This window comes from Mastigoproctus giganteus, chromosome 13 (genome assembly GCF_048544385.1).
Source record: "Mastigoproctus giganteus isolate SK-2022 chromosome 13, ASM4854438v1, whole genome shotgun sequence".
NCBI classification, from domain to species: Eukaryota; Metazoa; Arthropoda; class Arachnida; order Uropygi; family Thelyphonidae; genus Mastigoproctus; species Mastigoproctus giganteus.
The window spans coordinates 13,762,916-13,775,160 of record NC_143587.1 but is presented as its reverse complement, the minus strand read 5'-3'; the positions used below and the strand labels follow the sequence as shown (position 1 = coordinate 13,775,160).

Below are 12,245 nucleotides of genomic sequence, written 5' to 3'. Positions count from 1 at the left end.
AAAAGGTAGTAAAAAGGCTGAAGTGGGTAACTACAGACTGGTTATTCTAACCTCATTAGGGGGAAATCATAGAGGCAATGATTAAAAATGAAATACATTGTCATCTAGATAGGAAAGGTTATTTCAAGGGAATACAGCATAGTTTATGATGGGAAGATCTTGTATAGTTAATCTGATATTATGACAAAATCACTCAAAGAAAATGACTTTAACATTGTCTATTCTTCAGAAAAGAATTTTACTTTGCTGAAGCTAGCTTGTATAGCAAACTCTGACATGAGAGATTGCTATATAAACTGGAAAATATTAACTAAGAAATACAGTTCAAAGTTTTTATCAAATTGGATAACAGATGGAACTAATGGCAAGCAAGAAAAATGCATGGGATGTTTATATATTATCAGGGGACATAGAAACCTATAGTAAATAGGTTCTATATCCCAAACAAGTTATTGAGGGGTGGGTTAGGCAAGCTAAGATAACTTATGAGAAATCTCTCATAATCTGCCTTAGGTTACCCCCGCATTGACTTGAGGAAATGGATGAGGAAATAGGCATGTCTTGTACTGTATACAGGTCTGGAGGCCTCATTTTAGGAAGGATGTAAAGTTGCTAGAAGTACAGAGAAGGGCAACAAGATTGGTGAGAGGAACAAAGGGGGTGCATTTATGAAGAAAGGCTTAAGTTCTGCAAGTTTCAGCATCTGGAGACCAGGCACCTGCCAGGTAATCTGATTGAGGTGTATAAGGCATTGAATGGTTTGAGCAGGCTCGACGCTGACAGGATACTTCTGCTTGCTCAGACTAAGAACCTGAGGGGGCATAGATTCAAATTGAGGAAAGACAGTTGTAGAATAGATATGCAAAGGTTTGCCTTTAACCAATGGGTAGTTGATTGTTGGAAGAGACTTCCATCTGTTGTTGTGGAAGTTGATGGCTGAACTAGACAAACATTTGGAGTGACTGGTTGGGTGAAATGGCAAGTTTTTTTTTTTTTTTTTTTGGCAGATGCTGTATAAGCTTGCTTTCTTGCATCATATGCCTCTTCTAATGCTAAGGTTCCAGTCAATAAATTTTTTCCATAACTTTAATGAACAAAAATATGATAGTCGCCAGTAGCATCAATAGCCGTTAAAGTTAAATGTGATAAACATATTTGTAAAGTCATAAGTCAGATTAAAATGTTTACTTCATGTTTTTTTTTTTTTTTTTCATAAAAAATTTCAAGACCTTAATTCTGATTATCTAAAGTTTGTTACAGATAAGGCCTGCAGGTTTCTGAGCTAGAGATGCACCTGTTATGTAAAATACCGTATCACTATGTTTTGTGCACGTTTCTTTCATAGCAGAGAATTACTATAAGACAATGTTTAAATGCATTTGTAAAGGAAAACTGCTGCCTCATGTACAGCAATACAACAGTGCAATTTTGCTATATGTACTTAAGTGTTTACTTGTTCCCCTTTTATTATTCTTCTTCTAAATTTATTTCTGTGAGTAATTGTCTATAATTAAATTTTTATGAATCTCTGAAATTAATTATTCCCATCCGTGTGTAAATATCTTCAAGCCTTAGTGTGCAATGGTGTGATACATCTTGCACATTTCCACTTCATGCAGTGGGCTATAATTACTATTCTAAATTTCTGGCACTGACAATTTGCTTTGGTTAATATTAAATGAAGATTTTATCTATTTCAGACAATTAAGATTTAATATTATTTAAAAACAAAAATGCATGAGAAAAATTACAGCAGTTTCAGAGCACTCTTTATAGTAAGAGTTTTTTGTCTGCATATTTCACATTTTACTGTAAAGCTTCTCCATATTTAATGTTATTACTTTGATGTTGCATTACTAATATTTGTTAATGCAGACAATGTGAGATATGGTTATAGATCATACTCAAAATCAGCTTTCACTGTATTTTTATGTATGCATGAGTACATGTGTTTGTACATATTTTGTTAGCATGTAGCCTACTACTAATTATTTGAACTGAGTTTTTGAAAAATACCCAATAAAATTAATAATGGACTGAAAATATGATATTTGTATTTTAGCACAATGGACTAGCTGCAATCACCCCAGCAGTACTTGAAATCCTTACTCAGCTTTTATCTGATTCATTCATTTGTTCTGAAGCTAAAAAAGTTATTCTCCAGTGTTTGACCCAGATTCTTTGTTTATTGAATGGCTGTACTCCTGATGAAGTAAGTAAAAGATAATTTCCTAGATAAATTTACTTTCTGCAGAAAGAAGGACATTAATAAGTTAATAATTGCCAAGATATTTCTTTTATAATTTTGAAAGAAAAAGGAAAAATCTTGTGCATCTTTTTTTTATTTATTTATTTATTTATTTTTTTTATTTCTCTGATGTTTCTGAGTTATATCAAATATATTATTTTTTAATTGGTTTTGAAAATTTTCTTTAGTGTTGATAATTTTAATATTAAGTATGGCACTGGGATAATTTTTAATTAAAAAAAATGATTTCACATAAAGTTTAATAAATTTTGATTACTTTATTAATGTAATTATAAGGTTTATTGAAATAAAACACAGAAAAATGTATATTTTACTTTACATTGCAAAAGATGGCCTTGAAATCAGGGATTTAAAGGTCTGCTGGGGATCCTCATGGAACAAGCAAATATATGGACTGCATAAAGTAAGGACAGGTGCATATATACTTGCACTTACACTAATGCTAGGCATATAGTAAATAAATTTCATGAATTTGATGTACTGGTTAAGTCATCAAACATGTCCCTAATATCTGCATCCATCATTCACATAATGAATGCAGAATTTGAATATGAGGAGTACTTCGTACATAGAATGGGAAAATGATGGGGATACTCTTCTTAGTTAAGAAGCATATTAACTAATGCATACAGTTGACATGGGTGGGCAGTGCAATGTTGAGTCAGTTTGGTGTGATATAGGCACTAGAAAAACAAAAATGAGAGTAGGAGTTTGTTACAGGCCAAATGACTGTGATGAATGTAATGAACAGATATATAGAGCAATAGAATGGGCTAGTATGTCAGAATGTCTTCTAATGAGGAATTTTAATTTTCCAGATATTGACTGGAACTTGTGGGTTGGGCACTCACATACTAGCAAGACTGTTCTGGATTTATTGAATGACTGTTTTTTTTTTTTTTTTTTTTTTCCTTACAGTAGCATGTTAGGGAGGCAACAAGAGAGAATAATATTTGCTACTACCACCAAGATCTGCACCAGCGGCGGCTCCAGGCGGGCTTACGCCTGGCACCTTCCACACACTCTGCTGCGACCCTCCCACTCACTGCCACATAAGAGTCAGGCTTATCTGCTGCAGCAGCCAGGTATGGGCTCGACGCTGGAGCGCCATCCATTTTCAGGGCTAGTTGCTTCGGCAGGTGAGTTGTTACACACTTGTTAGCAGCTTCCATGGCCACCGTCCTGCTGGACGGTGGCCATGGAAGTCTGAATCTGCTAAGGAGTGTGTAAAACTCACCTGCCGAAGCAACTAGCCCTGAAAATGGATGGCGCTCCAGCGTCGAGCCCATACCTGGCCGCTGCCCCAGATAAGCCTGACTCTTATGCGGCAGTGAGTAGGAAGGTCACAGCGGCGACCCTCCTACTCACTGGTACAGATCTTGGTTGTAGTGGCAAATACTCAAGTGAGAACCTTGAGGACTGAGGTGGAGAAGGGTTCCAAGAGAGAATAATACTCTTGATCTGATTATATCAGCAGTGATTATTCATGCATTAAGAATTTGCAGATATAGAACCATTAGGTGGCAGTGATCACAGTGTATTGATCTGGGATTTATTTAAAGATGTAACTACCATCAAGGGTAAAGGGAAGGGCTGTTGTTTTTGTAAAGGTGACTGTGGTGGTATCAGACATTTTTTAAATTCTGTACAGAAGGAGGGCCAACTGTTGAATGATTATACCACTAATAAATTGTAAATGGGAAGCATTCAGGGAAATAATCATAGAAGATACTAGGCTTTATATACCAACTAAGAAATACTGTTCATGGCTTAGACCTAAATGGATGACAGATAAACTAATGAGATTTGTGGCAGAGAAGAAATATGCATGGATTGTTGCATATAAATTATCACATGGTATATATAATAGACTCACCAGTTTGTCGGCAATCAAATCACAAAGGAAGTTAGGCAAGATGAGGCAGATCATGAGAAGTCTTTGACAAATGAAGCAAAGAATTCTTTACTTATGCACACACTTGAAGGAAGGGGATTAATCACATTGGTCCACTTGATATCGATGTTCTGACTATTAATGATCTTTTTCATGTTGCCAACAAACCGAATAGGTATTTTGCTTCTGCATTCGCACATGAGGAATTCTTTAGGGAAGGGGATGGCAGAAGTTTATTAAAGTCTAAGTGGGAGCTAAATGATTTTGTAATAACTGAGAAGAGTGTAGGAGAAATTATTGAAGCTAAACATAAAAAAGGCAAACAGAATCGATGGGATCTATCCAATTACATTAAGGAAGCAGCAAAAGAGATAAGCAAACCTTTGCTATAATTATGGGCGCAACTTTACATTCAGAGGAGTGAACTGAAAATGGGTGAATGTATTCCGAATTCACAAAAGGGGATCAGAGGGTAACATGAGCAATTACAGACCTGTTTGATTAACTTCTGTTCAGGGAAATTAATGGAGTCACTATTTAAAAAAGCTATGTAGGACAAATCTATACAGGAATGTAGTCACAGCATGGTTTTGTTAATGAGTGATTGTACTTAATTATTTGCTTATCCGTTGTCCTGCAAACTTCTTTGTTGGGTCAAAAATGGAATCAGCTTTCTCCATTTAGCTCTATCTTCCCACCATTTCCTCTCTTCAGCTCCTCCCAGCTAATATCCTTCTCTCTACATCTCTCTTCACCACTTTTTGCTGTCTTTTTCTCAGTCTTCCTCTTGGTCTTTTGTCCTCCCTTTTCATTTCTAACATCCTCTTTGGCAGAGCCTGTTTGCAAATTATTTCAAAAGTTTCAAGGAGAGCAATCAAGGTATGCTACTGCAACAAGCTCTAGAAAAATTAAGCAGATGAGAAATATCAATTGAAATATAAAATGCAAGGTACTGCATATTTAGCATTAGTAGAGGCATACGATGCAAGAAAGCAAGCTTATGCAGCATCAACCAAAAAAAAAAAAAAAAAAACCCTCCCATTTCATCCCTCCATTCGTTCCAAATGCCTGTCCAACACAGCCTTAAATTTATTTAGGCTATTAGCTTCCACAACAAAAGATGGAAGCCTGCTCCACCAATCAACTACCCACTGGGTATAGGCAGATTTCCACACATCTATTTTACAACTATTCTACAATTTGTAGCAGTAATCCCCAATTCATGTATCAACTCTGAGGTTCTACACACTCAGGGTAGTGGAAAATGAAAAAGAACTAGGTGTAATTATGCAGTCAGATACAAAGTTCTCTGAGTAGTGCAGACTGGTTGCCAGGACAGCTCATGGAGTTTTGTCAATGATATTCAGGAATTTTGCTAGCAGAGATAAGGAGGTGATTATCCCATTGCATAAGGCAATGCATGGTCAGGCTACATCTTGAGTACTCCATGCAGGTCTGGAGGCCTCATTTTAGGAAGCTTGTGGAACTAGTTGCATTGATGCAGGGAGTTGCAACAAGACTGGTAAGGGGAACAAAAGTGTTCTTACCAAGAAAAGCTTCAGTTCTGCAAATTGTAGTGTCTAGAGACTAGGAATCTGCAAGGTGATCTGCTTTAGGTGTTTAAGATTTTGAATGGATTGAACAAGCTCAATACTGATGAGATTCTTCCTCTTGCTTAGAATACATGCATGGGGGAGCATAAATTCAAATCGAGGAATGATGATTGCAGAATAGATGTGGGAAATTCATTTAGTGGATGGTTGATTGCTGGAGCAAACTTCCATCTGTTGTGTAAGTTGATAGTTTGAATAAGTTAAAGGAAGTGCTAGTAAACTATTGCAGGCAATCGACAGGTGGTGGTGTGGGCAATCAACAGCTGTCATCATCAATTGTTTATACTTTGCTCTGCAGCAACACTTTGGTGCCATGTGATATGTTCATGGCTTGTAAACAAAAGCTTCCATTTCTGACATCTGATATTTGTAAGTGATAGTACAGTGGACCCTCGCTAATCCGAACACGTTTTGGTTGGTGGAGAGGAAATTTTTTAGTTCACAAAATATACGTTTTTTGTATTTTCCAGTTAAGTTTAAATGGTATTAATGGTACAAAAACATTTAGAATTCCACAAAAAAATTGTATTTTATTGTAGTACTGTACTAATACAAAATTAATAAATCAGTGTTTGACATGGCCTATTAAAACTACAGATCTATACTTACCAAAACAGGAACAAAAGTCATTTTTCAGAAGTAACAAACTCGGTTAGTTTTAGAGGTACAAAACTGCTCGATCTTTGTGCAGTTTTTTTTTCAGTCAGTTATTGTAGCCTTGCTCACTCCAAACTCTATTGCCAATTTCGTTGCACTTTCACCCTTGTCGAGCCTTTTCAAAACTTCCAGCTTATCTTTTAACGTACACGTGTGTTTCCATTTCATGGCCATTGTGGCAGCAGACTGAACTAAACTAAACTACAAGGTAGAGCAAAGATTTAAACATTCACGTTTAATGCACAATGTTGCATGCATTGAATCATAGCGTGGAGGGGGGAGGGTTTGCTTCCGGTTTGTCACGCTCGCGTACAAATGCTAGTAGGCCTTGTATACATTCATTCCTTAATAAACCAGACCTGTTTTACTGCTTACTTCTGCATTATTGCAGTTATTCGGCTAATCTGAACAGGGCTCGGTCCCAATTAGTTCGGACTAGCGAGACTCCAGTGTATATTTGAAAGCCAACAGATGGTAGCACTTATCTACAAAGTTTTATTACATTGATTTTACGCAATCATAGTACACATGAGCATACGTGTATGATCAGGGTATACATGAGTGATAAATTCTTGCTCATGTATAATCAAGCACAGGCTTTTCTCACTATAAATTATATAGTGAGAAATATGGTGCCTAACTAAAATTGAGCATACTTAACCATCCCTTTATTCATAGCATTAGCATTAGTAGAGGCATACAATGCAAGAAAAAGCTTATGAAGCATAAGCCAAAAAAAAAAAAAAAAATTCCCATTTCATCCCTCCATTCATTCCAAATGCCTGTCCAGTTCAGCCTTAAATTTATTTAGGCAATTTGCTTCCACAGCAAAAGTGGAAGCTTGTTCCACTAATCACCTACCTGCTGGCAAAAAGGCAAATTTCCGCATATCTGTTCTATAACTATCTTTCCTCAACTTGAAACTGTGCCCCCTCAGGCTCTTAGTCTGAACAAGAGGAAGAATCCCATCAGCATTCAGTTTGTTCAACCCATTCAAGGCCTTATACACCTCAATCAGATCATCTTGCAGGTGCCTACACTCCAGATGCTTCAGTTTGCAGAACTTAAGCCTTTCTTGGTAAGAGCATCCCTTTGTTCCCCTCACCAATCTTGTTGCTCTTCTTTGTACTTATTCTAGCAACTCTACATTCTTCCTAAAATGAGGCCTCCAGACCTGTACACAGTACCCTAGGTGTGGCCTGACCATTGCCTTGTATAAAGGGATAATCACCTCCCTGGCCCTGCTAGCAAAATCCTAATATATATATCATTGACAAGACTCCATGATCTGGCCTGGCCGCCCATCTGCACTGCTCAGAGAACTTCATATTTGACTGCACAATTACCCCCAGGGCTTTTTCACTTTCCTCTTCCCTGAGTGTAGTACTACACAGTTGGTACGTTTCTCTTTGGTTATTGCTACCCATATGCAGTACTTTGCATTTGTCAATGTTAAACTTCAGTTGCCACTTCTCAGCCCATTTTCCCAGCTTATCTAGATCCAGTTGGAGTAGCATACTGACTTTACTGTCGTTAACAATCCTGCCAACCTTTGTATCATCTGCAAACTTGGACATGAAAACTGATATACCTTCATCAATATCATTGATGAATATGCAAAACAACAGTGGACCCAAAACCGAATCCTGTGGCACTCCACTAATAACATTAGTCCACGAAGAGCAGCACCCATTAATTACCACCCTCTGTCTTCTCCCACTCAACCATCCTTTTATCCATTGTAGCAACTTACCCTTAATACCATTCTGCTCCAATTTGTGCAGCAGTCTACCATGTGCAACAGTATCAAAAGCTTTCCTGAAATCCAAGTATACGATATCAAAATTATTTTTGGCATTCAGTTCCTTTGTGACCACATCATAGTATCCAATCAAATTGGTCAGACAAGACCTACCTTTAACAAACCCATGCTGTGTCTTAACTAGTACTGCAGTCTTGTCTAGATGATACTGCAGTGCTTCTTTAGCCAGTGATTCCATTATTTTCCCCTGATTAAACTAACAGGTCTGTGGTTACTTGTGTCACCTTTTGAACCCCCCCCTTTTGTGAATTGGTGATACATTTGCACACCTCCAGTCTATGGGGACCTCCCCTGAGTCCAAGGAAGCTCTCATAATTATGGATAAGGGTTTGCTTACTTCTTTTGCTACCTCCTTTAATATAACTGGATAGATCCCATAAACCCCAGGTGCCTTCCTTATGTTTAACTTCCACAATTTCTCCTCCACTTTGCTCTCAGTTATTACAGAATCACTTAGCTCCCTGATAGCGTTTGATAAACGTCTGGCACTCTCCTCATTAATTGACTCCTCATGTGTGAATGTAGATTCAAAATACTCATTCAGTTTGTCAGCTACCTGAGCATGATCATCAATAGTCAACCCATCTATGTTAAGTGATCCAATCTGATTCATCCCTTTCCTTCTAGAGTTTACATAAGTAAAGAACTCTTTGCTGTTTTTCTTTGCATCCTTTGCCAAAGATTTCTTGTAATCTTCCTTCGCCTGCCTAACCTCCTTTGTGACTTGATTACAGACTAACTTATACCTGCCATAGGCTTCTGTGTCACCTGATACTTTATATGCATCCCATACATTCTTCTTCTCTGCCACAAGCCTCATTAATTCCTCTGACATCCATTTAGGCCTAAACCTTGAACAGTATTTCTTAGTTGACATGAAAAGCCTAGTAGCCTCCAAAATTAAGTCCCTGAAGGCTTCCTATTTAGAATTCAGTGTTGGTAACATCATCAGTTGATCCCACTATACAGAATTTAAAAACTGTCTGAGATCACTGTAGTCACCTTTACAAAAGCAAAACCCCTTCCCATGAGTTTTGATGGTAGTTACATCTTTAAGTAATTCCCACATCAGTATATTGTGATCACTGTCACCCAGTGGTTCCTTTATCTACAAATTCTTAATGCATGAATGATCACTGCTGATAATCAGATCAAGAGTATTACTCCCTCTGGTTGCCTCTTGAAAATGTTGCTGTAGAAAACCATCATCCAGTAAATCTACAAAAGTCTTGCTAGTGTGCGAGTGACCAAACCACAAGTTCCAGTCAATATCTGGAAAGTTAAAATCCCCCATTATAAGACATTCTGATTTACTGGCCCACTCTATTTCTCTGCACAATTGCTCATTATACCCATCAGATTCATTAGGCCTATAACACACACACCTACTCTCATTTTTCCTTTGCCAGTGCTTATTTCACACCAAACAGACTCAGCATTGCACTGTCCACCCATGTCAACTGGATGCACTTCCTTAGATTTTATGTCTTTCTTAACTAACAGCATAACCCCTCCTCCCTTCCAACCCTGTCTGTTCTTTCTGTACACATTGTACTCCCCAAATTCCAATTCTTCACTGCTTATATCTGTGTGACACCACATCTCTGATATCTCAACAATATCTGCCTTTGATGTCTTGACTAGCACTTCAAGCTCATCAAATTTATTAACTATACTCCTAGCATTGGTGTACATGCAAGTATACATGCACCTGTTCCGACTCTTAGTTACCCTTACACCGCCAGTGTATTTACTTGTTCCACTATGACTCTCAGCAGTCCTGGAAATCTCCATTACATTGCTTTCCAGACTTCTGCTCATTCTAATCGAAGCAGTGCAAGAATCACTTTTGTCTCTGCCTGCAGCCACTGTTAACCTTTCAATCTGTGTATCTCCCCAAGCTAGCAGTTTTCCGACCCACCTAACACTGCTTCGATAGCATCAGCAAATATTCTTGCACCCTTTCTATTAAATGTACTCCATCTCTGTAGAAGAAGTCTCTCATGTCAACAAGCACAGACTAGGCTGAAAAAAATTCTACCTCTTGAGCCTTGCACAATCTCTCCAGGGCTGAATCGATCAACAAGGTTCTCATCATATACTCCCTCCTATCGTGTCTGGGCAGAATTGCAGACACTTTCACATTCAATCCTTTAACAAACCCATGACGTTTTTTCAACATTGACTTGTTGAGTAAATCTGCAGATCTCCTACTCTTAAGATCGTTAGTGCCAACATGTACAACAACATCACCTTTTGTCCCCTTAAAAGATGATATCTGCTCTACAACATAATAGCAGCAAGTTTCATTACTTCAGTTATACAACAGTCATTCATATTGAACACTCAGAAGTTTTATTGAAATATAAGTATATGATGTTAAGATTATTCTTTGCTTCCAGTTCTAAAGGAATTGGATGCAAAGGGTAAATAAAAATAATTTTGACATAATATATTTCGATTTCCCCAATTCCTTCGATACTGTTACATATTGAAAGACTGCTCTGCAAGTTGGAGCAGTGTGACATTAGGGACAAGTTTCTGCTCTGGATAAAGGAATGGTTGTGTGGCATAAGACAAATAGTGGTCATTAATGAGCACTACTCTTCTTGGACTAATGTTAGTAGAATCCCCAAGGTTCAGTGCTGGTCCTCATGTTTTCAGTAAGGGGGCCCATCACTGAACAATATCGATGAAGGCCTATCAAGTTTAATGTGTAGGTTTTCTGATGTGTAAAGTTTGGCAGGCTGGTTAATGACAGGAATGAGGGTGTGCTGCTGCAACAAGATCCAGAGAAATTAGACAGATTGGCTGAGAAGTGCCAACTGATGTTTAATATTAATAAATATGAGTTAATAATATGACATTAATATAATAAATAAGAGTCATCCTAGAATAACATACCAGTTAGTGATATGTAGTGGAGAGCAGAAAAGACTTGGGAGGGATTGGTAATTATACAGTGTATGTGGAGTTCTCTGAACAATGCAGACAGGCTGCTTGGACATTTCATGGGGTTTATGATATACAGGAACTTTGCCAGCAGGGTTAAAGAGGTGATTATCATGTTGTTATTAGGCAATGGTTAGGCTGAATTTTGAATACTGCATACAGGTTTGGAAGCCTCATTTTAGGAAGGATGAAGTGGAACAGGTGCAAAGAATAACAAGATTAGTAAGGATACTGTTACCAAGAAAGCTTTCAGTTTTGCAAATTTCAGCATTTTGAAACTAGGCACGAAAGGTACCTAGTTTTCAAATGCTGAGGATTGAAATGGTTAAGGCTTTAAATGAATTGAGTAATCTAAATTCTAATGGCATACCTCACTCTTTCTTGGAAGGTACCTAAAACTAAAGTTAAATTTAAATTGAAAAGGTTGGTTGCAGGATAGAGGTGTGAAAATTTGCTTTCGGCCAGAGAGTAATTGATTATTAGAACAAATTTACAGCTGGTATCGTGAAAGTGGTACTTTTGAATAAATTTAAGGAAGGATTAGAGATTTTATTGAAAAGGATGGACAGATGATGTTGGAGTTTTATTTATTTTTTTATTATTATTATTATTATTTATTTATTTTTTTGGCTGATGCTGCATTATGATGCAAGAAAGCAAGCTTATGCAGCATCAGCCAAACCCCTCCCCCGCTCCCATTTCACCCCTTTGTTCATTCCAATCACCTGTCCAGCTGAGCCTTAAATTTATTTAGGCTGTTAACTTCCACAACAAAAGATGGAAGTCTGTTCCACCAAGGCGCCTCTGTAGCCAGGTGGGAAGGAGCAGCAGTGCGTAGCACACGCTTATTGATTAGACCGGGGTTCGAGCCTGTCACCACCAAATACGGAGGATGCGGAAAGGTCAGGGAATGACCATCGCATTTCTCGGAGCAATATGGCCTTAGTTGCTAATGCTCCTAAAAACCAAACAACAAACAACAAACAAACTGTTCCACCAATCAACTACCCGCTGGTTAAAGGCAAACTTCTGCACATC

General features: G+C 37.8%; 1 protein-coding gene across 2 annotated transcripts in view; it reads left to right on the top strand.

Annotated features, from left to right (window-relative positions):
* Nucleotides 1-12,245, top strand: part of LOC150075774 (neurobeachin-like protein 1) — a 693,585-nt gene that overhangs the window by 93,806 nt on the left and 587,534 nt on the right. For both annotated transcript variants that reach the window (XM_090387670.1, XM_090387669.1), the window contains exon 8: nucleotides 2,063-2,212. In XM_090387670.1, coding sequence (XP_090243796.1) covers nucleotides 2,063-2,212 — 150 coding nt within the window. The remainder of the gene's footprint in view (nucleotides 1-2,062; nucleotides 2,213-12,245) is intronic.